The following is a 26,973-nucleotide window of genomic DNA, read 5'->3' as shown; positions in this document are numbered from 1 at the left end:
TAATTTTTCCTGTATAATTAAGAGATCCTCGCTCATTATGAGAAAAAATATTGGTGAACAATAATACACTCTGAATGGACATCTGTGACCAATTGGCAGCTCCTAAACCTCCTGATGTCGTTGGTTAAACTGGCTAATACCTGTGCTCACATCCAGAATTGTTCGCGAGTGAGAACTAGCCTTACTTCGATTCCTTACACTCGTCTGCACCTGCAGTTTGCATACAACTTGTACAGACATGGATTCATATCATCACTGCAGAAAGGCTCTACAAAAGGTCCAGATGAAGTTCCTGTAGAGGTTACACCTGATAATATATCGACGAGAAGACTATGGATCGGGTTGAAATACAGAGAGAACAAACCGATTTTGAGCTCTTGCCGCTTGATATCGAAACCTAGCACAAGAGTTTATCTGTCTCACAACGACATGAGGAAGCTCTGTTCTGGCATTACCGTGAGGCTGATTAAGCCGCTACAACCGGGCGAGCTGATGCTGGTTAGAACGAAGGAATCTGTCGTGGACATCAACGAAGCAGTTGCGAAGAAACTGGATGGAGAAGTTCTATGCAGAGTCAAATGAACATCTGATCATGGAACAGCCGATCTGTAAATAGTAGCGTATGTTTATATTTAAGTTGGACGCGTCAGAATTCGACGATGGGACCTGCTCCTATGCTTCTCCAAGAAGACATGTCGACGTTCCAATTGCGCCATCTGTCTAATGCTTCCCGGTCAATGTTCATTACGTGAGACGAGACATGATGCTGTGTACTCTCTTCAGTGGAACCCACGGGACCGACCGTACTAAACTGAGATAGATGCAGACGTGACGGCTCAGCATTGGATGCAAGCTGCTCGGCAGCAGCCAATCGTGTTTCGGTTTCCCTTAGTTTTTCTGCCGTGTCGCTCAATTCCTGCTGACTGGCTGCGACTTGCTCCAGCAACCGCTTCACTTCGGCTTCCAGTTCTTCTATCGTAGTCTCTTGCTCCATGTTAACAAACTTGAGTGTTTTGCATTCTGATGCTTTCGCATCCAGCTCCGCTTGAAGTCTCCTAATCTCTTCTTCCTCATTCTGTTTCTGGATAGTAGTCATGAAATCGGATTCTTTCTCATCTTCGTCAGAAAACAGCTGACTAGTATCATTGGAGGGGCTCTCACCCTTCGGTTTTTGACTATTTGATTCCAACTTTTCGCCTGCAGACTGTGCTGCAGTGTCGTCCTGGCTCTGGGGAACCTCTTCTGTTGAAGCTTCTACCACATTCTCCTCCTCAGTGACCTCCGGTTCTTTAGATGATTCTTCTGCTATCTCAAGAGAACCAGTTTTTGATTCACTTGCCTTTTCTGTTTCCTTAGTCTGCTTCTTCTTCTTCTTATCCTTCTTATTCCTCTTCTTCAGTTCTTCTACCCTCTTTCTGGCCTCTTCCAGCTGCTTAGCTCTCTTATCATCCTCCTCTGACATCAATCAGGAATCAATACAACGATCTAGGATTTGAGTTCCGGCTTATCCTACTTCTCGCTAGATCTTCGAGATTTTGATGTTGTCTTTATGGTCGATACAGTGTTAAACGAGACCGATCTACTTTAATTGTACAATTTTAAAGAAAGTAAACCACCAAGAGGCTCGAAGGATAGGCGTTTCAAGACCTTAGAATACTGTCAAATTACCATGGATTTAGTCTCTGAGCCAAATTTGCACTCTTTAATCACTTCTTCTACTCACAAATGGGTGTTTGTTGGTGGTAAAGGTGGTGTCGGTAAGACAACTTCGTCATGCTCCATTGCAATCCAGATGGCATTGGCTCAACCGCAGAAGCAGTACCTTTTGATCTCTACAGATCCGGCTCACAACCTAAGTGATGCGTTTGGCGAGAAGTTTGGCAAGGATGCTAGAAAGGTGACGGGCATGAACAACCTGTCCTGTATGGAAATTGATCCTTCTGCTGCCCTCAAGGACATGAATGATATGGCTGTTTCGCGTGCCAACCAAAACGGCGGCGGCGAGGACGATGGTTTGGGTAACTTGCTACAAGGCGGAGCGTTGGCTGACTTAACTGGTTCCATCCCAGGTATCGACGAAGCTCTTTCTTTTATGGAGGTCATGAAGCACATCAGAAATCAAGAGAAGGGTGAGGGCGAATCCTACGACACTGTCATCTTCGATACAGCGCCAACCGGCCATACTTTGAGGTTTCTTCAGTTGCCCAACACTCTGTCCAAGTTGCTAGAGAAATTTGGCGAGATTACAGGGAAGCTGGGGCCTATGTTGAATTCGCTGGCTGGTGTTGGCAACGTGGATATCGCAGGGAAACTAGCCCAGTTGAAAGAAAACGTTGAGACCATTAAGCAACAGTTCACAAATCCGGACTTGACCACTTTCGTTTGCGTCTGCATCAGTGAGTTCTTGTCTCTTTACGAAACGGAGAGACTGATTCAGGAGCTTATGTCCTACGACATGGACGTCAATTCCATCATCGTCAATCAATTGTTGTTTGCAGAGTTTGACAAAGAACACAACTGTAAGAGGTGTCAAGCCAGATGGAAAATGCAGAAAAAATATCTCGATCAGATCGACGAGCTATACGAAGATTTCCACGTTGTTAAGATGCCTTTGTGTGCTGGAGAGATCAGAGGCCTGAAGAATCTGCAAAAATTCTCCCAATTCTTGGACAAAGAATACGATCCTGCCACGGATGGATCCATTATTTACGAACTGGAAGAGAAAAACTAATCTATGCACGTAGATAGCTGAATCATCTGTACTTTACAAGCTCAGGTAGTCTTACTGGAGACAATTGACAGATCTCAGGTTCCAAATTGTTCAACCTGAGCTTAGGGTTAGAGGCAAAAAAAGTGCTCCAGGGGAGGTTCGAACTCTCGACCTTCAGATTATGAGACTGACGCTCTTCCTACTGAGCTACTGAAGCTAAAAAGCGCAAAATCTGAAAATATATGAGGTTATTAGACGGCGGCAGCTAGAGAGAACAGCCAAGATATGATCTTGTGTTGCAGTATATATTAGCTGTGTACTTCCCTGCCCATAAGGTTTATAGTTATCACACTGAGAGCTTACGAGTGTTCCTTGCGTTCGTTTCAACAGACAACTTTTGTATAACCCAGAGCCTGAATAACCGGTCCATCTATTGCCCGCGTGTTTCCCGTTCTTATCTGGTCGAAGGGGCTGCTTCCTTCTCTTCTTTTGTACTATATACGCTCGAATTTGGGCTGTTCATGTCTGCCGGATGAGCCTTCATTTGGTTTCAAACCAGTTGGCACATCAACGGAATACTGTGCTGAATGGACTAAACCAACTTTCCTACCAATCTGATGGAAAGTTGTCGTCTTGCTCTCAGGTTCATTAGTCAAACTTCAAGATGAGGTCTCTTCGAGAAACTACCGAGAAGAGGCTATCCAAAGCCTGCGTTTAGTCGATCCACCTCTTGTTGCACTTTCGCAACCCATCTTTTGACCAGCTTATTGTGTTCAGCTTCGAGCTCTGTGAACCTTCTATTTGTCAGGTTGTTTTCGATGGTCAAGCTGATGATTTCGTCGTTGAGCTTCTCGAAATCTTTGTTCCTAACGTTGATCACCTCTTTCAGCTTTCTTATCTCAGCATCCTTGTCTCCCAGTTCCTTGCGCAATTGGCTAACTGCCCGTCTAAGTGAGTCCTCTGATGAACTCTTTTTAGCGATCCCTTTACTACTCAGAACCACTTCCTCAAACAATTCGCTGAACCGGCTTTCAGTCTCATCACGCTCCTGAAGCCTCTCAATCAACAGTTCATCCATTTCTCAGAGCACTTCTTCAGCGTGTTCTGACCATTTTCCTAGTATCGCATAACACTTAGTTGATCAAAGAAGACCATCTCAAGTACCCTTCCTTGGACACAAACTAAATATCTCTTTCAACTCACTCAGTCCTGGAGTAAATGAATGAGGAACCTAGCGTTACGGAAGGACAAGCTGGTTGGAGATTATGGTGGAACTCTCGTGGCATTAAAACACAGCAACAGGACTGCCCGAATCAAGACGCTCATGACACTACCAATACAGAGGTAGCAAGTTCAAATGCAGCAGGAGTAACTGAAACGGCTTTAAACAATACGCAGGACGTGAAGAACGAATCTCATAATGCAGATCAAACGGCGGATAACAAGAGCTGGTATGCTAATCTAATGTCTAAGGTTTCTTCAATCGGTCTTGGAAACCATGAAGATGCCTTTATCATTGAGGCTGGAATACATTACTCTCAGCTCAATGAGGTACAACTGAGGCGTGTGAAAGAGGATTCCTTGCAGAAAGTAGCACGACGTGCCAATTCGTGGTGCTGGTTCGAAGACCTCACGGCAATAAACGATAATTCAAAATCATGGCTTCAAAGATCGGGTCTGATAAGTGTCCAGGGCACAAGCTCCGAGCATTGCCCGTTTCCTCTGGAACATTATCCTGCAATAACCGCCACGGGATATGAGGTTTATCTTCAAGATTCTTTGATTATGCCATCACGATCACCTCTTGACATTCTGCATACTCAATCGCTGAAGAGCAAAGTGGCCGCAGCGGTCAAGAGCTATTACAATTTTCCAAGTGAGAAACATCTTTATCTGAAAGAAAACACCGATGGCCTTCTACGCAGTAAGAACGTTCTCATTATATCAGTTGTTGGTAGCCTCCCGGACAAGTACGAAAAGTTTTCTCTGGGAGAGCAGCGCTCTGCATACTATCTTGCAAGAAAATTGGCACAATCGGTGGATCATGAAGTACCATCAGCTATATCTTCGCTTTCTTTTGAATGTCCACTTGATAGCAAGGAGTTAGATACCGTTTTGAAGGAAACTATCGCACTCTTGGATAACTGGAAAGATATCTTTAAAGATGTATCATCCATATTCTTTATTGGCGTGTACCATAGTGTCCCTCTGGTCATATCATTAGCCCAATATATCTTAAAAAATCATGATGTTCTGGGTTTTGCAGCTTCCATTCCTGTTGGTTTATTAGCAATTGAGTCCATCTTGCAGGGTTATAGATTTTGGGACCATAGCACTGATGCAATCAATAGCGATGAAAGAAGCTACCAAAAGATACAGCAGGCGAGAGAAAAGCAGCTATTTCAAGGTGTGGGAAAAGAGGAAAAGGAAATTTTGCTGAAGCACCGACATTACAGGAAATTGGACTCTGAAGAATCAAAATTGGTTCAGAAAAACCTGGATTGGTTGCTTTATAACTGGGATTCTTTTAGATTGAATTTTTGTGGAAAAATATATGACAACTTTATGACGGCATCCCAAAAGTTGGCGATCGATTATGTCCATCCCAAAATATTGAGAAACCTGTGGTGCGACGGTAGACACCTGGGCTGCGACTTGAAGCATCCAGATAAATGGGATATACCTGACGTTGATATCAAGACGCCAAAATTCGAATGTACAATCAGAATCCCCGGAAATCGGGCTTTTGAGATTACGTTGTTGAATTGTCTACTGTTGGCGCTGAACCTGGGATACACTGAATTTGTCCCAATAATGAAGCTGCTCAGTCCTTTTTTCATATCAAGATCGTTCAACGAGAACACTATGTCACCGAGTCTCAAGAAACAGAAGCTAAGCGAAATGAAAACCTGGCTGCAAGAGATAGATGCGAAATCGCGACCCGATACTGAAGGGCCCCACGATGAGCTCCCGAAGAGCGTTTCTACTGTCCACAAGTTCATGGAGTTTGCTCTCTACCATAACAGCAGAAGTCCTGAAGTCTTGAAAGTTCACTCCGAGATCTACGACGACGATACGGTGTACAGTGCTTTCATCGAGAACACAATCAAAACCCGATCGCCCCTGATAAAGAAGCACCTACGGCTGCTAGATGACCATTCAGCGCCGCAAAGTATACTCAACGCGGTCAATCAATTCGATCTGGTATGGAAGTTTCACGAATTCATCTCGGACTACGCTAAGCTACGCAATCTACCGCATCAGGAGCACCCAGAGGGACTGAACTTCAGCATATCGCTCGGCTACTCCCTTTGGCAGCAGTCGTATGCCGATCCAACCATGTTTCAGAGAAACAATCAAGAGGCGATCTGCCGATTAAAGCAGATCTGGGAGAGCTATCAAGATTGGGACCCTCCAACTAGAGGCTTGAAACAGCTGAAGAACATTCTAAGTGTGCTGTCGCTCTACAACGAATTCTCACATCTTTTGCAAGATATAACAGGTAAATAGAATCAAGCAGGCTTTTTCTTATAAGCGTAAGAATCGCTGCCTTATGAAAAGTGAATAACCAAAGCACTCTGTCATCGGCAACTAAGCTGGCCAAAAATGACCAGCTCATTGTTGAAAAGGGTATGTTATTGAGCAATCAATCAGATATCGAACCTTATCGTCAATTAGAGACTAACTCTTGCGATTATTATCTAGAAATGTGCAGATCAAGTTGAAAAAGAGTCTGATCCAGTCGATGCAGGTAGGTCCAAGATAGCGATTGCTCGGTTAGTTAATCTTATACCTGGCAAGGAGAAGAGCATTGATTTATTTAACACGCCGATCACTTCTATTGGCAGAAGCAGGCAATGCGATGTTGTGCTCAACGAGTGTGATATCTCCACTGTTCATTGTAAGCTCTACATGCTTGAAATGGACGTAGATGGTGTCAAACGAACTCTACTCAACATTGTTGATAAGAGCAGGAATGGGACTTTCATCAATGGCAACCGGATAGTCAAGAAGGATAGCATCCTGAAGAATGGCGATAAGCTGGTCTTTGGAAAAAGCTGTTCGTTTTTGTTTAAGTACATCTCTGGCCAAGGTGATCCAAGTCGTCCACAGAATACTGTTGGTACTCGCTCTGAAGAAGGTGTATTCAAAAAGCCCAAGGTAGGGCTTTCAAGTAGCGAGGCAGGCACTCGGAAACTACTTAAACCTAAGTCCCAGTCGGTATTTGATAAGTACATTATTGGGAAAGGACTTGGAGTGGGGCATTATGCTACTGTGAGAGAAGGTGTCAATAAGAGTACCGAGGAAGTTGTAGCGATCAAGATCTTTCATCCTCAGCAAAACGATGATCAAAAGAAGAATAAGCAATTTCGAGAGGAGATCGACATCCTGATGCGAGTAAACCACCCCAACATTGTCAAGTTACTGGACAGTTATGTGGAGCCGGTGAGCAAGGCACAGATCCAGAAATACTTGATCCTGGAGAAGATCGACGACGGCGAACTCTTTGACCGAATAGTAAGAAAAACGCATCTCCGGCAAGATGAGACAAAGGCTCTTTTCAAGCAGATTCTCACTGGTCTGCAGTACCTGCATGGCCTCAATATCATTCATAGAGATATCAAACCAGAAAATATACTGTTAGATATCAAGAGAAGAAAGCACCCAGAAGAATTACAGAACGGACCTTGGGACGATGATGAGATTGACATCCAAGTGAAAATAGCTGATTTCGGCTTGGCTAAGTTTACGGGAGAAATACAGTTTACAAATACGTTATGTGGGACACCGTCGTATGTTGCACCTGAAGTTTTGAAAAAGACAGATTACAGTTCGAAAGTAGATATGTGGAGCGCTGGAGTGTTGCTTTACGTTTGCCTCTGTGGTTTTCCACCATTCAGCGAAACATTGGGTCCTCCATCACTGAAAGAGCAAATTGCGCAAGGTAGCTTTGCCTTCTACTCACCGTACTGGGATGATATTGAAGATTCGGCCTTGCATTTGATCACTCATTTATTAGTCGTCAATCCAGCGGATCGCTACAGTGTAGACGATACGATGGTACATCCCTGGTTCGACCATAGTGCTCAAAGCAGTACCATTTCAAGTGACATAGAGAGACTTCAGGTTTCTCCGGCAAAGATTCCTAAAACATATTCGGAGCTATCTCAGGTGTAACAGCAAGATTCAGAATCAGGATGCAGGATGTACATTGATTATTGATTTTACAATGTTATCTATAGTGACCATAACGGGGTCAATGGCTTTTTCACCATTTGCTTAATTGATTGACGTTTTCCTGCAGCTCTTTCTTCATCTTAACCCTCATGTAGAAGATGTCGCAGTTCTTGTTTGAGCAGAGGACTTCGTTGTGTAGGGTTCCAGCACAGCGTTGACATTGCGTCCACAGTCTAGCGAACTTCTCCTCGAGATCTCTCACGTTGTAAAGTGCCTTGATATACAGTTCTCCAGATCTGGCCTTGCAGTTGGAGCAAAGTGGGCCTTCGCCTGGTTTTAAAGGACTCCTGCAGCTTTTGCATGAATCAACTTTTTTAATGAAGCCCATGAGACCACCTTTCATGCTACCTGTATTGATTTTAATTGATTTCACCACAAACATGGCATTGGCTTGTTTCTCACCAATGATTGGAGCGATGATGCTGATGACAGGATTCTGCAATTGGTTAGTTAAGTAATATCGAGAATCGAGTTGAATGTTGTGCTCTAGGACATAGAGAGGATCTTCGGCCCTGTTATAGAGCTTGTCATTCCCTCCCATTATAACATAATCAACTCGGTCGCCAACATTGGGACCAACACCATCCCTTTTCTTCATTCTCTCTGTCAAAACTTGATGCGGCTGTGGATTAGTGTAATTGGGCGCTAACGTCTTGGAAATGATCAACTTCGATATGTCCGCCCTATTATGCAAAATGTCATCAATGGTCTTTCTGACAAAATCCAGGGCGCCGTCCACATTTCGTTCAATCAATATAAGCTTAAGAACTTTGTTCATAACAATGGATACTAATGGGCACGAATCTCTTCTGACCGAAGCAAGACCCTTTTGGTCCAATTTATCATATTTCTCAGGATTTGTCCAGAAAAGCCCTGCATATCTCTTTTTATTGATCAGTAAATATGGGAAATAGGCCTTTTCAAACTCCAGCTTTATTGGATCTTTGAAGAGGCCCGAAACATATGCTGCTGCCTCCGCCCCCAATTCCATCGCTTCCTTCAAGTCCGTAGTCCCGAATTTCACCATTACTGAATCAGTATCACCATAAACCACAAGGGCATCATGCTTGAATCCGTTCTTAATTGAATACTTCTCTTCCACGGATTGCTTGGTCACCATGATCATGTCACGACCAAAAGAAGTGACGGACGAGGAGATCGCCAAACAAGGCAGCTTCCCAACTGTGGCACCCGTGAAACCGTAAACGGAGTTTGCGGAAATTTTCAATGCCAGCTGCCTACCATTAAGCACGTCTCTCTTAAATGGATCTTTCTCGTTCTTCAGATCTTTCTTAGCACGTTTCCTTGCGCTGATGAGCTCCTCTAGAATAATAGGTAAAATACCACGCCTCAACTTAGGTGTTACAAAGTAATCACCATTTGGCGTCACTATAAAATCCTCATCCTTCTTCAGGTTTAATCGCTCCGCTGTTGCTTTGTTACATAAGGTTGTGTAACAAAGGTTATGGGCCATCATGATACTGGGATAAAGTGAGCTGAAATCTAATGTGGCAATAGGGATATCATAATAGCCACGAATAGGCTCAATAACGGTTGCACCCTCGTATTGTTCGTCTGTTCCTTGAGATTGCATATTGGGGATGACTGTCTCAATTTGCAAGCATTTACGGAACAATTGGGACACAACTTTGATCTGCTGTCCTCGACTTAATAGATACGAGAACGGAACGCCGGTAACACGGGCCATTTCCGTATAATTCACTAGCGCCATAAGTTTTTCCATTAATCTAAGAGGTAGATAGGCGTCTTTTAAACAATAGACTGCTAGCCTCCTTCTCGTTTCGCTGTCGCCGTTTTGTAACTTCGTGATTATACTATAGTGGACATCTTCTTTTTGCTCTCCCAGGAAATGGGCTGACACGGCATTTAATGTGTACGACCTCAGCTTATACTCACGCTGGACAAATTGCAACAGGTCAAGCTGTAAACGGCCATCAATATTGACGGTTTTAGATTCCCTTGTACCGTAAGCCTTGGATGAGAAAACAGAATCCTTAATCTCCTGCTTAACAAACTTTAGCCGCCCAAAATATGGGAAAGTATCAATTTTCAGCGCCTTTGCACGGTCAATCAAATAAGGAAAATCGAAATTTGATGTGTTGTACCCAATGATTATATCAGGATCTGCAGTGACGACGAAATCACGCCAATGCCTTAGCATTTCTTCCTCCGAGTCATGCGGAAACACTTGCGAGCCGGTAATCGCAGCACAAGAACCGACGGTGAATACGTTTCGAATGAAAGGTTTGCGTGCTCCAGCAATACTCATAACGTTTGCAATTTGTATAACTGCATCATGTTGAGGCTCCGGAAAGACACCTACTCTTCCAGCACACTCAATATCGAAGGACAGAATACGTAAAGGTCCAGAATGTGACCATTCCCCTTCTGCAGAATGGGCAATCAGATCCTTGTAGTTGATACGGACTTCCAACTGGCAAGAGGAGACCCTCTCCTCTTCTGGTATCTCGATATATTTAGTCTTCGGTAGCGTGATCCATGACATCCCAACGATGCCACAATCTATCATAACCCTCAGAGGATAAACTATGTTGTCGTATGTCGTAATTCCTCCCTCAAACCATGATTTGTATGTAAGATGGCCCCTTTCAAACGCCGTTCTCAGCTTGTTGACGCCGCTCGGATGTGTCACGTATATTTTCCAGAACAGCAGCTTGGAGTCGCCTGAATACCCCCATATCGACTGTTTTGGCACTACCTCGATGTCATCCACCAAGTTATCGTAGTTATCTCTGAGGTATTTGAGGAAGTTGTCCAATTGCCCTCGGTCCTGTGCTTCTGGGAAATTTGGTGCAGGAACATACAAGTAGTGCCTGAAACCCGTCACATTGCAGAGAATCGAATTGCCCTGATTTGTGACACCGAAAAATCTTACCACAGTGGAAGTATTTTCGTCCGTGAACCCTGGCAGTGTGCTTTGCTCCGCATCAAGCTGTTGAAAGGAGATATCATGAGTCTCTGAAGAGAAATCCTCTGGCAGTGGAGCTCTTGCATAGACGCTCGTCTCACGTTCTTGACTGGCCGCAAGCTCATGGTCCATTTGCGACAATTCCTCCTCGAAACTAGATTTCAATTCCGTTCCGTGTTTCTCATCACTCTTAGCTTTGTAACCCTGCGACTTATACTTCGTAAAATCTTCAATTGGGATGATATCTAACGTAGAGACTGGCTCACTCCCGACTCCATGATCTGCAGATTGCAACCTCAGCTTCTTCTCCATTACAGGAGTACCCTGCGTGTCATCCTCTTCACCCGGTCTCTTCAAGTCTGACGACATGTCTCACGTCCAATTCAAACCAGACCGGTCCTTCAGCTGAGCTCCTGGTTGATCTTTAGAGGCTATCCTTCCAGCTGATAGTCCTTATTGTATGTAGAGATGAGATGGAAGAAGGCTCTAACGCGTCAGTCTTAATACACGTGAAATAAGCCGATCTCAAAGAGCTGTTAGGACTGGCCGATAAGCTTGTTGTGGTCTGCTGAGTGGCGTCTTCAGATGTTTGAGCTCCTTCTAGATGCCTGGAACAACCTCTTTTGATGCTGCAGCCGAAACTAGACGGACGCTTACAGTCTGCCTCTCAGTGCCAAATCCACGGTTGCTAGGCCTATGGGCGTTCAGCAGCGAGCAACCGAGCTAGATGGACCAGATGGGCTTTTGCTTGCGAATTTCGAGTGTTTCAGGCCCGCCTTATGGAGCCATCCTGGAACCAGCAATGGAACGTAACTCTCCCGCTATAGTTGCTTCAACTAGATTGAACCACTGGGAAAATCCATAGGTTTACGGCAGCTTGTCTGGTGGATGCTTTTGTGGCAACTTTTTAGCCGCCGAGCTATTTGGTCGCACAGCGGGTCCTTCAAAAATGAAGCAGTATCTAGCTGCCTTTGGTACCTGATCTTCACGCAGAACTCACGACAAGAGAGTTATTGCGGCCTCGAACCCGCTGCTTTTGCTACTGGTATTGCCGTATCCTATCAAAACCGTATCCTGTCAAAAGGCTGTGTTCCGGCGTCTGTTTGAAGATAGACTGCATTGACAAACAACAAGCTACGCATACTCCCAAGAAACTCCTCTTCCTGCCCTTTGCTCGATAAGATACGAAGCACCCATCATACCGGAGGGCTCTGAAGTAAGACTTTGAGAGCCAAGACAGATACGCGACTGGGCTAACTAAAATCGGCACATTGGATCTACTTATCTACAGGAGTCAATCGGTGGCAATGGAATTTTAACACCAAGTTCATCAACCATCACTTATACGGGCTTTCTCGACGTTTAATGCCAGGGTGACATCTTAAGCGGACAAAAAAAGTGGCCAAGAATCGCAACAAACTAAAGAGAAGCTGGCTGAGTGACTAACGATACAGCGGACTGTCTATCTGGCAATATAAGCTTTGAAGTAGTGTCGAGTGTGGCATTGAGCTAGAGAAGTTCGACGAAGCCAGCGAGCGTTTTCCGTTTGGCAAGAATCAAAAGACAGCGATGTCGAGCCCATCGTATACAGAAGAACAGGAGAAAATTGCATTGGAGGTACTGTCGAAAGATAAGCAAGCTTTTTATGATGTCCTGCGAGTGGATAGAGGTGCCAATGACGTTGAAATCAAGAAATCATATAGGAAACTGGCGATCAAACTGCATCCGGACAAAAATCCCCATCCGAGAGCCAGTGAGGCCTTCAAAGTGATTAATAGGGCATTTGAAGTGCTAAGCGATGACGAGAAACGTCAAATCTACGATAGGCTCGGCAGGGATCCGGACGATAGAAGTATGCCAACTGCGTCGGGGAGTTCGTTCCGCAGTGCGGGATTCCCAGCAGGGTTTGAGAACTCCTTTTACAATCGCCAAGCAGCAAGAGACCCCAGAGAGGATATATTTGACTTTCTCTTCAATATGGGTGGTGGTGGACCTTTTGGTGGTCACCCGTTCGGTGGCAATGCGTTTGGTGGTCATCCGTTTATGGATGGAGGTGCCACATCGTTCACTTTTGGTGGCCCTGGCGGCTTCAAGGTGTACACAAACGTGCCTAGGCGAGCTCGGCACCAGCAGCAACGACAGGCTCAGCAAAATGAGCAGCCAGATCTATATCAGAATTTGAGGGTACTTTTGCCGTTGCTACTTCTATTCCTCGTACCACTGCTGGAAAGACTGTTGTTTGGATAGCGGTTTTCTTCCCCGGAGAACCTAGATAGGCGTAGTTTAACGACGGGCACTTAAGGCGTATGTCAGTTAACTACTGACGGGTCTTCAAAACCCGGCAAAACCGGCATCTAGCATCTTCAAAGTCAAATGCATATATTGGTGTTACATTTACATAGAGATTGTATCATGCTGAATAATAGTTTAGTTTTTTTTTTTTGGTTTGTCTGTAGGACATGATCGCAGTTCATTCAAGGTCTTGCATTCTTTGCTCAACAATTGCCCGTATGTCTTCTTCTTCTTGGTCGTCCTTCAACGTGAATCTCAGTTTTTTCGGAATTAGTGCCGAAATTCTCGTGGAGCCCTCTTGCTTGGATGGATGATCTGCAGACTGCCTCTTGATCAGCTTGCCGCTAGGCAGCATTTCGTACTTGTCGTAATCGTACTTTGCTCCCTCTTCCTCGTCTTGACCTAAAATAATGCCATCGCTTTCGCTGGTGGAGGAATTGTTCGTTTGATTTTTGTCATTATTAGCTGTTCCTTCATTCTTACCACTGGCCCGCGAGCTTGCTCTCGATCGCGAAAGCACTTTATCTTTGTAAGTTGTGAAAGTACCTGGATCTCTTTTCCAGGTCCAACCTTGTTTCATTTCATTGTAAGCGCCAAGTTCCAGCTTTTTACGCACCTCACTTTTCTTCTCTAGTTGGGCAAAGATATCTGTATCGCTAGGCCACATCATTACATGGAACGTCTTGTAAATAATATCGATCATTATCGGCAGCACCATTAAAACAAGTACTGCGCAATAGAAGGTTAGATCATCACCAAACTGTTGGTACAACCCGTTTGGCACATCGTAAATCGGGTCTTCCTTACGCACCTGTGGTAGAAGAGCACACCACACAAGCCAGCCGAAGCATGAAATTGCGGCAGAGGCGAACGCCAACCAATTTCTGTTGTGTGTCTCCACAAATTGGCACTTGATGTTGATCAAAAACACAATAGCAGTGTAATTGACAAGGCCTAGAGGATATATGGTGTTATCACTCAAAGCAGTCTCGCCCCATATCTTTACATTCAGGAAGGTCACCATCAATGCGCTACCAGCACCTAAAATGACCCACTGCAGAAAGACAAATAAGTTGAAGCCTTGAGATGAACGCCCAGTGCTGTAAAGTTCTGGTACAGTCAAAAGAGTAATTGGCTTCAGGTCCTTTTCGAACATACCAATGCATAAAACGGGTAGCGAGGTGAATAAAGTGTTGAACATTGATAGAGACCAAGACTCATAGAGTGATGTTCCTGAAAACATTGTGAATCTCTGGTATATGAGCTGCGTCAGGTAGAATGTCACTTCTTTGTAAAAAGTGCAAAGAACAAACTTCGACGTGCGAACATAGTTATAACGGCCATGAACGAATAAAAGCTTGAGAAGGAAGCGAAATTGTCCGATAGAGTAATCAGAGGACCTTGAGGCCTGTAGACCTTCCTTTCCTGCAATTCCAATCCCAATATCGGCGGATTGAATCATCGCAATATCGTTGGCACCATCTCCGATTGCTAGAGTGACAAGCTTCCTGTTGGTTTTTCTAATTTTGCTTACCATTAAGGCTTTCTGCGATGGTGAAGCACGACAACAGACCACGGAATCAGTTTTTGTGCAAAGCTCAATGAAGACAGACATTAAATTCGGATTGTCTTCGAATAATGCTAACGTGGCGCCATCAATCACTAAGACACAGTGCGCTACATTTCCCGAATCAATTTCTTGTATCACAGCATTCATTTTTGCAATCATGTTCTCCTCATTGGCTGATAGTATCACCACTGTTGAATAGTCATAGATAAGCTTACAAGAATAACCAATGTTAATCGCTGTTTCTCTTTTATCTCCTGTTAGCATCCACATCTTGATGCCAGCACGCCTTATTTTTTCTATTGCTTCCGCTACCCCCTCCTGTAGTTTATCCTCTATGGCAGTAGTACCCAGGAGAGAAAGGGATTCTTCGATCTCAGCTCCCACTGCGTCGATCTTTGTCTTACGATCATTTAGAGACGTTTTAGCCTGATGATATCGGTCTTGCCACTTATTATACTCTTCGATGTCAATCCATCTATAGGCGTACACGAGCGTCCTCAGGCCTTCCGTTGAGAACTCATCGATAGCCTGCAAAGTTCTCTCTATCACATATTCTTCATTCTGTAGCAGCTCTTCACTTCCTATATAATGAAGCATGTCGGACCCGCCGTCTGAGGTGCCGCTCGAACGAACCTGAGAGGGTTGTTGATTAATGAGTGGGGATTGTCTATGACGTTGCTCCGAGGAAATCCTTGGTCCATATCTTTCAAGTTGTTGCTTATGCAATGATTTTCTGCTCTGAGTAATCACCTCATCAAGCTCATTATCAGTGCGCCGTATGTTGTTCAAAAATTGGTCGATTGATCCTATCTGCATCTCAGGATCTTGTTGACCACTGGCCTTTCTTGACATACTCTTTCTGACTGCCTTCAAAGATAAACTACCCCTTGGATTACTAGAAACAGAAGGTCTTAGTCGGTTACTGACCACATCGTCGTCAGCAGTTAATCGCTCCAAAGATAGTTTTTTTTGTAAAATCAGCTCAGCCTCAGCTTCTTTTCGCTCTTTTGTTGTGGAATTGATCTCGTCCAGCTTCTCATAAGCCATTTCACGGTTCTGCAACCGCTCCAAAATAATACTATCTGCTCCTTTGCAGATAAGAAGTACTCTATTCGGCTGTTCTCGTATACGCAATAAAACTGACATTCTTTTGCGCTGGGAATTGAAGTCAATATAATTGAGGATTTCATAATCGTCAACCTGAGGTTCCTCATCAAACCCGTTGGGATAGCTTTTAATAGACAAAAATTTACCGTTCCTGCCTATGACAACGTACCCCAAATCTCGTGCTGCGGTGACCAGTGCCAGTTCATCAGGAGAAGATGATTGGTACTCTACAGTGTCGCCGTCATCAAATGAGTCTTCACTTCGTTTTGCCAAACATGTATGACATAACGCCAGTGACAGTATAAAGAATTTTGCTTTTTGAGAGAAGAGATTGTCCGGATGTTGCTGGATATATCGAATCAGCTCATATGAGCTTTTCAAAGTATGGTGATCCTCGGTTGAACGAGATGTGGACCCGATTGTGGAATTTAAACTAGGGACATTATGGGCACGAAGAGACCTCATACTTGGCCTACCAGTGTAAGTTGCTGCTGAATTTCCTTTATACTCCACTGACTTTCGAGCCAAATTGCTGATATTAACGGAGGAAGCGCCATCATGGACATCTTCTGTTCGAAAGTTATTGAGCATCTCAGGCCCATCGTAGGATATAACGTCCAAATCGGAGCCCTCTCTTTTTATAGGACTATCTCCAGGCTCGACGTCGTGAATCCACGACGTCCCGGCAAAGGAGAACTTACGAAATATCATCTTATTATCCGTCAAAGTGCCTGTCTTATCACTAAAAATATATGACACTTGACCAAGCTCTTCTAATATTGTAGCAGTCCTAGACTCACAGGGAGTGTCAGTTTCAGCATGATATATATCAATATCCCATTCCATAAGTTTGCTTTGTATCACTTTAATTATCTCCATAGTAACGTAGAGAGATAATGGGATCATCGTATTGTACATGATGATGAAAGACATGATTGTGGCAGCAGTGCCCGCATCTTGCTTCATTAGGTACCACGCTTGATTCTGATCAAGAAACTTTCTGTTCTCAAGCACATGGCCCAAGTAGGAAAATAGAGACACAGTGGCGACCACAAAGACCATGAAAGCAACAATCATGTTGATCTTTCGCTGAATTTTTGGAGCCTTGACCCTGGGATTTTTCAGTGCGTTCATTCTGATCTTGGTCTCTTCACCAGTGAATATAACCATTCCGACAACGTTCTGGGTATTTCGTAGAATACTTCCCCGATAAACTATATTATCTGGGCCTAGAGGAAATTTCTGTAAACATTCATTCCGATGCCCTTGAAGCTCCAAATTTCCTTCGAAATTGTAAAGGTCAATGTTTGGATCTTCAGTTGTTACTCGGGCATTGATGTTAGCAAGGCCAGAGGCTGCACACGCTAGCTTGCTTAGCTCAGGATGTGGTTGGCGACTTTTCAGGTTTGTCTCTCCGTCTAATGCCATTGTTTCAACAAAGCATTCGTTGTTTTCTCCATCACTAGCCAGGAGAAGAAGATCAGCAGGAATCCAATCGTCCTGTTTCAATAGAACGAAGTTCCCGACTCTTAAATCCTTCCACTGGCGCTTCTCTGCGTACACACCGTGACGCTGAGCCAGAAGTTCGAAGTTATTGAAACGTGTAGGGGAGCGCGCTTGAATCGATTGCCCATCTCCATCGGAAATCAGCCTATTAGATGCTGAATTTGTAGGGCGCAGGCCTGGGCTGAGTTCTTCTTCCTTCGACTGTACTGAAACATCTCCCTTGATTTGATGATTCTTCACCAAGACGCTAGCTATTTTTTCATTCTCTTCCCTATCCAACCTGTGCCTCTTGATGTCATCCCACGCTTCTCTGGCCATTGAGATCCCCATAAACACACACAAGGGAATGATCGTAGTGTACTTACCTGTCACCGACCAGCCTGGGATCATCTGTAGGATGGCAACAAGGAAAAAATATGCATTTGCCAGCTTGGAGAATTGGGCGTATAGCTGCTTGGGCAAGAAGGATATGATCGAATATCGTGACGACGTGATCTGGTTGTCACAATATGGAGCCCCTAGTCTCTCGTCTATCAGGAGATCGCTGTCTGGCGATGCATATCTCTTATACTCTGCCGTACCATGATCCAATATTATGGGTATATGTCGCCCTTCCTTTGTGGACACTTCTCGCGATCTATTCAGTAGAACGTCGACCAATTTGTCCCAGAGTGAGATTCGCCTATCTCCCTGGTGCTCATAGATATCCTGCTGCGCTTCAACTTCATCCAACTCAGTATCTCGCGTCTCTCCGGCGGTTCTAGTGCCCTCGCTGATCTCTGCCAGCTCTATATTCTGGTTTTCACTGCGATTAAACTTATCGAATAACCGTTTATTGAACATCTGAGTTCGCAGAGAACCTGCTCGCTTCCTTCTAGCGCTGCCATTAGCCATCTGCCTCGACTCGACGCTTCTCTGGCAACTTTCCAGCTAAATTCCTCCGGCAAAAGGCTCCCAAGCTAAAATCGCCTTCCTCTTGATAATCTAACCACTCCTGAACTCTCAACGGGCAGCACTGGCTCAATGTTTCACTTTCTGGCGTAGGATTCTTTCTCTATTATGTATATAACATCGTCTTATATAGCTTCGCCACGCTTAATGTGATGTTTCTACTGGAAGCACCCAAGAAGCATATAAGTAGGTGAAGACTGTAGGAATTGTTGTGTTTTAGTGGCATTCCTCGAGGGCAGAAGACGGTATATAATGGAAGTGAAGAAGTTGTACGAGGAAGCTGGTCAATTGCAGCTTTTTGATCATTGGGAAACCTTGTCTGCCGAAGATCAGCAGTCCTTGCTAGAGAATCTGTCGGCTGTCGCTAAGAGAACGACTCCTCAGGAACTTGTCTCAAAGTGTCGAGATGCTCTTACGCTTTCAGCGGCCAATGCCAGTGATGGGACGCAGATTGAGCCTTTACCAACTACGTCGTATCAGACAGTCATTGGCAATGAAGAAGCTCAGAAAGCGTACTGGAATTTGGGTCTGGAGGCGATTGTGAAAGGAGAAGTGGCTGTGATCTTGATGGCTGGAGGCCAAGGCACTAGATTGGGGTCATCTCAGCCCAAAGGATGCTACGACATCGGTCTTCCGTCGGGGAAGTCACTTTTCCAGATACAGGCAGATAAGATACTACGGTTGCAAGATCTTTCCGGGAGCCAGCATGCTATTCCATGGTACGTTATGACTTCCGTTCCAACTAGAGCGGCGACCGAAGAATTCTTCGCGAAGCACAAGTTCTTTGGCTTGAAGCCATCTCAGGTTACGTTTTTCAACCAGGGAACGCTGCCAGCATTCGATCTGGAGGGTAGTAAGCTTCTTCTGGGCTCGCCAACGGAGCTGGTGGCGTCGCCGGACGGAAATGGTGGCCTTTACCGTGCAATGAAGGACAACGACCTGTTAAGTGATTTCACAGCGAAGGGTATCAAGCATGTTTACATGTATTGTGTGGACAACGTTCTGTCCAAGGTTGCAGATCCTACTTTCATTGGTTTTGCGATCCAGCATAAGTTTGAGCTGGCGACCAAAGCGGTTAGAAAGAGGGACGCGCACGAATCGGTCGGGCTGATAGCTACAAAGCAAGGCAAGCCTTGCGTCATCGAGTACTCGGAGATCCCTAAGGAATTGGCAGAAGCTCAGGATGGGAGTGGTCTGTTGAAATTCCGTGCAGCTAACATTGTCAACCATTATTATTCTGTTGAGTTACTGCAACGAGAGCTCGACAACTGGTGTGCCACTTTGCCATATCATGTCGCTCGGAAAAAAATTCCTGTCTATGATAACAAGACTGGCCAGTTTTGCAAGCCCACCTCGCCTAACGGTATCAAATTAGAACAGTTTATCTTCGATGTCTTTCCCACGGTTCCGCTGGATAAGTTTGGTTGTCTGGAAGTAGAGAGAGCTGAGGAATTTGCTCCTTTAAAGAATGGTGCTGGCAGCTCAAACGATAATCCGGAAACGAGCCGAGTTGCATATTTGACTTTGGGAACATCACGGTTAAAAGCAGCAGGCGCCAAGATCGCTAGTGGCGTGGACATCGAAGTTTCTGGGAGAATGAGTTTCTCCGGTGAGAACTTATCCCAGTACAGCGGCAAAACTTTCGACAGAAGCGGTGTCATAATCGAAAGCGACCCCTTTTTGCTATGTCATTGAGTCCTTTTTATCAATTCTTATATTCTAGTCTATAAGTAATTACTTATTGCATCACAAATGGAAGCTGTTAATTTACTGCTGTTTCTCTAAAAGTTCTTTGAGTTCGTAGAGAACTGGAATTGAATCCTCAGAAGAGAAATTTGACTCGTTAGGAGGCCTGCTCTGAACGATTGTCATGCTATCTTTACTCATAATCGATGCATGTCTGTGGACTCTCTTCGTTATATCTTTCTGTCGTAGAAGTTCAAATGACTTCTGTGTCCTGATTCTATCCCTACCCTGCCTGTTCTCGACAGCCAATCTGGAAATGCCCTCATTCAGCTTATGTCGAAGTTCGTCGTCCGTCAATTCGCGCAGATCTTGGCGCCCATCTGATTTAGCTTTTGGCTCAATAAGGTTGTCCGATTCAGAGCGAGCACTTTCGTAGCATAACTTCTCGTAGCTATTATGACGCTCCAAGTCCGAATCGAACTCCATATCTGATTGCATGTCATCAACCTGTTCAAATGCAATTTCATCCTTTAACCGCATATTGCCATTCTTTGGAATCGACTTCAGTGACTGCCATGACGGCTTCTTCAAAACTTTAAGGGAGAATCCTGTTTTTGGCGATGTTAGGAACGGTCGATCACATTGATTGTTAGGAGTATCGTAATTTCGCCACGCTGATGTGATCTCTTGCAAACTGTATGTTACAACATCCCTCGTCTCTTTCGATATCTCTTCCTCCTGACAAGCAACCAAAAAGCTCTCTAATCTCTTTAGAGACTGTAAGGTTTCGTTAAGCTGTTGATTTGTCTTAGGTAGTTCCGCTCTACAACGGGCTGTGGCATTATCGTCAGTTATCTCACTAAGATCGCCATACGAACGCAAAATGTGCTTGTGGTTAACTAAAGATGACGTGAGCTGAATGGCGAAATCATCGAATTGTTGTAAATTCTCGCTCACTGCTCTGTATCTATCGGCGTCTTTGGCAGGAGATGTTTCGTGCATTTCAAGGATGCTATCTGGGAACAGCCTCGAGAGAAAACTCATCATGGTCTCATCGCTTGAGGAGTTGTAACAGGACAGGGATAAAAGCGTGCAGAGTGTGAATTTTCTCATGATAGACATTCTTTCAGATTTGTCCTCGAGCTCCGGTGCTGCCTCGTTTAGATAATGGAACAGATCTGACATTTCCAAATTGTACATCGCACAGTATTTTGTGAGTGAAGCGGTGCTACACAGCGGGATCAAATTCTCAGTCGTTGACTTCAATTTGTAGTATAGCAAATCCAGACATGAAGAGAGAAGATCTTTGATCTTTGCTATAGTGGGATCAGGACTAGTGCCAGGCTTAGATGTCGAGAGCGGCTTGTAAATGCTGAGCTCCTTCAGCTTAATTCCATAATTGTGTATTAACGTGCTTAGCTTCTGCAAAGACGTTAACATCTTTTTCAAAGTGACCAACGCCTTGTATCTTGCGTACTGGGAATGGAAATACTCCTGCTGCGTTGCTAGATACAGTGCTATGAGAACGGCAGCTAGAATTCTTCTGCAACGCATAGTATTTATCCGGGGCTTCCCTAAACACCTGAGTAATTTCCAGGCACACAACACCGTTGACAGGATATCTAAAGTTCGGATTAGTGTGAATCGACTAGGCGAGAATATTCTCAAGCGTCCATATTTTGTGGGGAGTGTGGCCAAGTCGTGCCGCTGAAGTGATGAGGAACTTTTATGAAAATCCATGATTGATTTCTTAGCTGAGAACGAGAACCTAAAACCATTCGGATCGTTTAGGGAATCCGAAGAGATAACTGTGTATTGAAACTCTTCAATAAATTGATCATTTGAATCGTCGGGCAGCTCTCTGAAGATTTCGCTGATTATTTTGCTCCAAAATTTCGCGGTTTCTGGTTTCTGTGGAATCTCATACTTCTCAAAGCAATCTGAACCGACCACCGTAGGTGAATAGTCATGCAAATCGGTACTTCTTCTCTCAGGAAATTTTACCCATGAGCCAAATTGATTCGGATCATTGTGTACTGCCAAAACCAAGGTCTCTTCTGATGGAAGGTAGTGTTGATTAAAGGCTGGTCTTTTCGAAGTATTTTGAAGGTTACGAACATTCTTGGAGCTGTTTTTCCAGGATGAAAAAATTTGCAGGCCAGGGAACTGAACATGAGGATCTATCAACTCTTCCTTCATACTCAGATCAGCGGGGGATCACTGACAAACTGATTCGTTATCCCTGACAGATTAACGGTTCGCCTGGCAAAATGTTCGAGAAGAAGAAAGGGTGAAGTTGTCGGGATTCAACCTCCAGACGCCGATATTTCAGCTGAGATCGTCAAAGCATTCAAATGCCCTCCCTACTGCCTGTTTAATTGGCAGCAGCTTATTTGAGAAGAGATCTTTTTTCGCTTCCCAGATGGCGTTTGTAAAAGGTAAACAAAAACAAAGAAGCGGCAACAAAACAAAAATGATTTCGCCCAGGATCGAACTGGGGACGTTCTGCGTGTTAAGCAGATGCCATAACCAACTAGACCACGAAACCATAGTAATTTGTGCTGATGTTTAATAATAGGGAATGGATAGATCAGCTTGATAAGATGGAAATGCAAATAAGCAGCTGGCTAAGGTGAATGGCTGGCTAAAACACTATATTGATTGCCAACATAAGTGACCAGCATATTGGTATTAAGCCACTGGTAGCGGGTCAACGAGAGGTCCAAATGAAACATATAAAACGGACCCAGTTGAGAGCTATTAGAGAGCTACCCAGCTCCAGAAGAGGACCTTGTATTTTGCTGACCACTTGCAAAGGAGAGGCGTTACATTGGTTCATCGGCAATCGTGGACGTTTCGAGGACTGACTTAACATTCAGAGAGTTTTTGGTCAAATTCCAACAGAAATACAATAACCAAAATGCCATGCAGGACCTGTTGAATCAGTATACAGCTGCCGTCAGAGTTCAATAGTGGAGGCCTATAATGAACATTTCCAACAGTTAAACTCTGTTATCCCACACGATTGTTTCCCGGAAGTGGCCAGATTGGTTGAGTACCTACATGGACTCAAACCAGACCTCCAGAGACTGGTCCGAGGATTACAGCCGGCCACGGTACACGAAGCCATTGCAATAGCAGTCAATATGGCTGGCTATCCCATCAGCCCAGGGACCACGAGGTCAGCAAACTTGCAGTTTAATGCCGAATCCTACGACCTTATAGACGTGGATCCCTTCCGGACTGGATCAGCCGGAATCACAAACCCAAGTTAACTCCACAAGAACGACAACTCCTCTTGAAACTGGGAATCTGCTTCAGATGCAGGGCGGGCCAACATCTGGCAAACAAATGCCCAATGGCGGGTTCTGCCTGAGTCCCCAGAAGTTCAATGTACATTAGCCCAACTCATGCGAGTTAGGGCACCAAGAATCACCAGAAAACGCAAGAAAGACATGTCACCCTTAGTCGGCAAGCGTAAGGAAATCGGCGTTATGCGTGATGGAAAATGCATCAAACTTTTATTAGACACCGGCGCAGCGACATCGCTAATTTCCTCCAGGAGGGCTAACGACTTAAGGCTGAAGACTTACGACACTTCTCCGGTAACCATCCGTGGTGCAACCACCAATGCCCGAGGTGTCCCATATACGAAAGCTACTGTTCTCACGTTTACCTATAATGCCTTTCAGTATGACATTCCGATCTACGTGGGAGACGAGCTTCACACCGACATCATCATCGACAATCCTGTCCTTGAATTTTATCCCGAGCTAGGCCAACTTACCACGAATATGAGCCCTGTCACCCTAGAACCATCGACCCCGCAGACCTGTCAAACCATTGACCCCACAGAACCATGACAGACCATCGACTTCACCGAGCTACGGTGAACCCCAGCAACAGCCACTGACCTGTCCAATTAGCATCATCAACACGGAAGATGACCGACAAGTCCGTAAGGCCCGCAAGAAACCATCGAAGTCTTTGACTGGATACATTGTCCAAGTCTAAGTGGTAGACTGCCATCCACCCCAGGAACCAGTTGAAGAGAGTAGTTTCACTCTACTACCTCACATCTCCAATCTAAATATCGGCAGACAGTGAGGAACGACTTGCGCCCTGGACAAGAAGGAAGGTTCCCATGAAATTGACACGCGCGATTGCCAAGGATACCGCCTTATCGTCGATCCCCAAAGGAGGAGGAAGAGATTGTCAAAATTGCAGGTCATTTGCTCGAGAAGGGATTCATCGAACCATCGAAAAGTCCCTACAGCTCACAATCGTCCTGGTTAAAAAAAAGAGACGGCTCGTACTGGGTATGTGTGGACTATCGAGTCCTGAATGAAGCCACGATCAAAGACCCATTTCCCTTGCCAAGAATTGAGTATTATTGGCAAAGATAGGGAACTCAGCCGTCTCGACCTTTGATCTTCCGCTCTGTTTATCATCAAATACCGGTTAAAAAGGAAGACGTCCCAAGGACTGCTTTTACCATTCATTCAGTACCAAGTGGTGCCGGTTTGGATTAGCCAACGCGCAATTTACCTTCTCAAGGTATATGGCTGACATCTTCTGCAGCCGGGGTGTGAGACTACCAGGACTATCAGCATCAACGCGCCTAGGCAGCCGGATCGAAATTCACGTACTATACGCATCATCCTGAAGACCACCTCGCCGAAGAATACGACTGGAACGACATATAGTCTACCGAGAATTCTATGCTCTTTTCGTACATGGCATACGCATATAACGACCTCGACATCAACGATTACGCTCAGGGCGGCTGGAGAGTACTCATGAGCTCATAGGAAACATCGAAACATTTGGCTGAAAACCAGTAACATGCGACTACAATGTTTTCGAGAGGATCGCGCGCTAGCCAAGTAGACTTGACTAGGATTATGACTGTCTTCGCCTGTTGCATTGCTGCACATACACAGGAGTGAAGAGTGAATCTGTTCTGATCCCAGTGAGGGACAGGCCAATTCTTAGCATAAAAGCTTTTGTTTTGAAAGTATATATATATGTGTATATGACAGAATATACGATAGAAGAATAATAAAGCAACAAAGCAGCCAAATGGTTACAGACCTCATAATAATAGTTTTGATAATAGCAGATGTTGCTACAAGTTTTTACCACCATACTCATCCCGATAGCACTGATAGTACCAACCGCAGAAGGCCTAGCGAACGTGACGGCAATAAGAGCGACCAATGAAGGCGTCTACTGTGACGCAGCCGGGATGTGCTGATATACCAGCTCGTACTATTACACTGAGTTTAAGAGTTAGAATATAAGTATGTGGTTTCGAAATTGAAGTATGAGCTTCAGTCTTAGTCTTTACCGTATATAGATTCCTGCTCTACCGCAAGTTGCTTTCATACTTCATGTTAATTAATGCCAGCACCGTAGTCTGCGGATCTATCATTGGGATCCGCAATGACGTCGAACAATGTATCGCGTTGCCATAGAAACCCGGTTCAAGCGAGTTGCTATGAACCATTCCTGATTATGCGGAAGGGAAGTAGAGTAAACAGTTGTAGTTTTGGTAATACCTAACCGTTTATGGTACGCGTCTCCATGTGATAATATATCCTATGACTGTCTGCTTCTCTTACATTAGTGGCTTTACTGACTTTAAATATCACTTGGATATATGCACTGCGTACGTCCGGACAAACTAATCTAATGAGAAATGCGACTTGGTTCCTCAGATCGACTATCAAGAAACCTGATGATCTAACGGTCAACAGCTTCGTGTTAGAGTGTCTTTGCTTCCTTAAGTTGGCAGCAGATAATTCAGTCACCTAAACCAATATATCGCATGTATACAACCTCAGCGGCGTATCTACGTCTTTTCAGCTTGAACCATAGCGAATCTCCAGGCCCTACAGATTATGACGCAGCAAGTCCAGGGCTGCAGAGACAGCGCAAGTGCCGCATCATCGTCTTTGATCTTAAAAGCAGGACGTCATGTTCTTCCAATCGACTTCTTGACATCCTTGCCGGCGTATCCGGGCGGTTTTGGCCTATAAGTTTACACTTTGCAGAGCCAAAAGTGTTTGGTACGATTGCCTGAAGGGGCATTCCGCCTCCTCCTTGGTCCTATGGCTGTCTATAGGCCTCGGTATGGCGATCAATTCTTAAACTGCTTGCACATAGAACATTGCGCTGGCCGTGTACCCCGGTTACCTCTGCAGCTGTTGCGGGAACTGACCTGGATACTGCTGTGTTTGTGGGGGCTGCTGTTGCATCGTAAACGGCATGCTATCCTGCGGATAAGCGTTAACCGGCATACTCTGGTTTGACTCGAAATTCGTATACTGGCCATTAAACGGCATGTTTGGGCTCGGATTCGTCGTCATGCCAGCTCGAACCTGCTGCGGAAATTGGTTCGCGTTCATACTCCCCGGGACCCGCGATGCAGTCGTGTTTCTCGACCCCATATTGCCAAATGCATTTGGATTAAGCGGCACCAGCGGCACAATCGGTTCGCGATGCCTGCTGTCTTCTTTTAGATCCTCTAGCGGCGTACTATCCACATATTTCTGTAAACAATTAAAACATTCCCACCACTCATGAAGGAAAGTATCAGCACAGTCCATCATCATACTAGCAGGCAGCAAATCTACCCCTGCCTCCAGTCTAGCATTTTGTCGTGCTTGTGAGTATCCGGCTTCCTCATCGCTCCTCTCTTCTGACAATGGCACATCTGCTTCCAGTAAAAATTGTCTAGCGGTCTCATATCTTTTATTCTCGATCAAATAATTATATATGTGAGCATTCAACAGCTGTCTTGAATTTTTGGCCATGGCATCAGAGACCATCCTCTTTTTCTCCCTCTTGACCTGAACCATGAATATCCCAATTTTTCTTTACCTCTATATACTCTATTCTCGTCTTCTACCTATCAACATAGTCTGCAATACCCCAGGAATCAATTTCGAGGCCCTGTTG

The 26,973-nt window shown here is 44.8% G+C and overlaps 13 protein-coding genes and 2 non-coding genes across 15 annotated transcripts; 7 read left to right on the top strand and 8 right to left on the bottom strand.

Annotated features, from left to right (window-relative positions):
• Window positions 1-114: 114 nt before the first annotated feature.
• MRPS8 (mitochondrial 37S ribosomal protein uS8m) lies at window positions 115-582 on the top strand (the record flags this gene model as incomplete). Its single annotated transcript, XM_037281249.1, has 1 exon — window positions 115-582. The coding sequence occupies one exon, from the start codon at window positions 115-117 to the stop codon at window positions 580-582; it is 468 nt and encodes a 155-aa protein (XP_037137144.1).
• Window positions 583-646: 64 nt separating this feature from the next.
• On the bottom strand, window positions 647-1,462 carry BUG1 (Bug1p; the record flags this gene model as incomplete). Its single annotated transcript, XM_037281248.1, has 1 exon — window positions 647-1,462. The coding sequence occupies one exon, from the start codon at window positions 1,460-1,462 to the stop codon at window positions 647-649; it is 816 nt and encodes a 271-aa protein (XP_037137143.1).
• Window positions 1,463-1,669: 207 nt separating this feature from the next.
• Window positions 1,670-2,731, top strand: GET3 (guanine nucleotide exchange factor GET3; the record flags this gene model as incomplete). Its single annotated transcript, XM_037281247.1, has 1 exon — window positions 1,670-2,731. One exon carries the CDS (start codon window positions 1,670-1,672, stop codon window positions 2,729-2,731), a length of 1,062 nt encoding a protein of 353 aa, XP_037137142.1.
• A 123-nt stretch (window positions 2,732-2,854) lies between these two features.
• On the bottom strand, window positions 2,855-2,927 carry HG536_0Atrna1M. Its single transcript has one exon. It is a non-coding gene; the product is annotated as a tRNA-Met (tRNA).
• Window positions 2,928-3,407: 480 nt separating this feature from the next.
• Window positions 3,408-3,788, bottom strand: ATG16 (Atg16p; the record flags this gene model as incomplete). The annotated part of the gene is made up of 1 exon (XM_037281246.1): window positions 3,408-3,788. The coding sequence occupies one exon, from the start codon at window positions 3,786-3,788 to the stop codon at window positions 3,408-3,410; it is 381 nt and encodes a 126-aa protein (XP_037137141.1).
• A 140-nt stretch (window positions 3,789-3,928) lies between these two features.
• Window positions 3,929-6,220, top strand: CVM1 (Cvm1p; the record flags this gene model as incomplete). Its single annotated transcript, XM_037281245.1, has 1 exon — window positions 3,929-6,220. The coding sequence occupies one exon, from the start codon at window positions 3,929-3,931 to the stop codon at window positions 6,218-6,220; it is 2,292 nt and encodes a 763-aa protein (XP_037137140.1).
• Window positions 6,221-6,622: 402 nt separating this feature from the next.
• DUN1 (serine/threonine protein kinase DUN1) lies at window positions 6,623-7,888 on the top strand (the record flags this gene model as incomplete). Its single annotated transcript, XM_037281244.1, has 1 exon — window positions 6,623-7,888. The coding sequence occupies one exon, from the start codon at window positions 6,623-6,625 to the stop codon at window positions 7,886-7,888; it is 1,266 nt and encodes a 421-aa protein (XP_037137139.1).
• A 91-nt stretch (window positions 7,889-7,979) lies between these two features.
• Window positions 7,980-11,267, bottom strand: POL3 (DNA-directed DNA polymerase delta POL3; the record flags this gene model as incomplete). Its single annotated transcript, XM_037281243.1, has 1 exon — window positions 7,980-11,267. The coding sequence occupies one exon, from the start codon at window positions 11,265-11,267 to the stop codon at window positions 7,980-7,982; it is 3,288 nt and encodes a 1,095-aa protein (XP_037137138.1).
• Window positions 11,268-12,467: 1,200 nt separating this feature from the next.
• On the top strand, window positions 12,468-13,145 carry HLJ1 (type I HSP40 co-chaperone HLJ1; the record flags this gene model as incomplete). Its single annotated transcript, XM_037281242.1, has 1 exon — window positions 12,468-13,145. The coding sequence occupies one exon, from the start codon at window positions 12,468-12,470 to the stop codon at window positions 13,143-13,145; it is 678 nt and encodes a 225-aa protein (XP_037137137.1).
• A 223-nt stretch (window positions 13,146-13,368) lies between these two features.
• Window positions 13,369-18,267, bottom strand: DNF3 (aminophospholipid-translocating P4-type ATPase DNF3; the record flags this gene model as incomplete). Its single annotated transcript, XM_037281241.1, has 1 exon — window positions 13,369-18,267. One exon carries the CDS (start codon window positions 18,265-18,267, stop codon window positions 13,369-13,371), a length of 4,899 nt encoding a protein of 1,632 aa, XP_037137136.1.
• A 309-nt stretch (window positions 18,268-18,576) lies between these two features.
• On the top strand, window positions 18,577-20,019 carry QRI1 (UDP-N-acetylglucosamine diphosphorylase; the record flags this gene model as incomplete). Its single annotated transcript, XM_037281240.1, has 1 exon — window positions 18,577-20,019. The coding sequence occupies one exon, from the start codon at window positions 18,577-18,579 to the stop codon at window positions 20,017-20,019; it is 1,443 nt and encodes a 480-aa protein (XP_037137135.1).
• A 72-nt stretch (window positions 20,020-20,091) lies between these two features.
• On the bottom strand, window positions 20,092-22,209 carry INP2 (Inp2p; the record flags this gene model as incomplete). Its single annotated transcript, XM_037281239.1, has 1 exon — window positions 20,092-22,209. One exon carries the CDS (start codon window positions 22,207-22,209, stop codon window positions 20,092-20,094), a length of 2,118 nt encoding a protein of 705 aa, XP_037137134.1.
• A 275-nt stretch (window positions 22,210-22,484) lies between these two features.
• Window positions 22,485-22,558, bottom strand: HG536_0Atrna3V. Its single transcript has one exon. It is a non-coding gene; the product is annotated as a tRNA-Val (tRNA).
• Window positions 22,559-23,420: 862 nt separating this feature from the next.
• Window positions 23,421-23,873, top strand: HG536_0A02750 (uncharacterized protein; the record flags this gene model as incomplete). The annotated part of the gene is made up of 1 exon (XM_037281238.1): window positions 23,421-23,873. The coding sequence occupies one exon, from the start codon at window positions 23,421-23,423 to the stop codon at window positions 23,871-23,873; it is 453 nt and encodes a 150-aa protein (XP_037137133.1).
• A 2,331-nt stretch (window positions 23,874-26,204) lies between these two features.
• Window positions 26,205-26,873, bottom strand: MSS11 (Mss11p; the record flags this gene model as incomplete). Its single annotated transcript, XM_037281237.1, has 1 exon — window positions 26,205-26,873. The coding sequence occupies one exon, from the start codon at window positions 26,871-26,873 to the stop codon at window positions 26,205-26,207; it is 669 nt and encodes a 222-aa protein (XP_037137132.1).
• Between the last annotated feature and the right edge of the window lie 100 nt (window positions 26,874-26,973).

This window comes from Torulaspora globosa, chromosome 1, assembly GCF_014133895.1.
Source record: "Torulaspora globosa chromosome 1, complete sequence".
NCBI lineage: Eukaryota > Fungi > Ascomycota > Saccharomycetes > Saccharomycetales > Saccharomycetaceae > Torulaspora > Torulaspora globosa.
The sequence above is the reverse complement of the archived record's forward strand: the minus strand, read 5'-3'. Positions and strand labels throughout refer to the sequence as shown.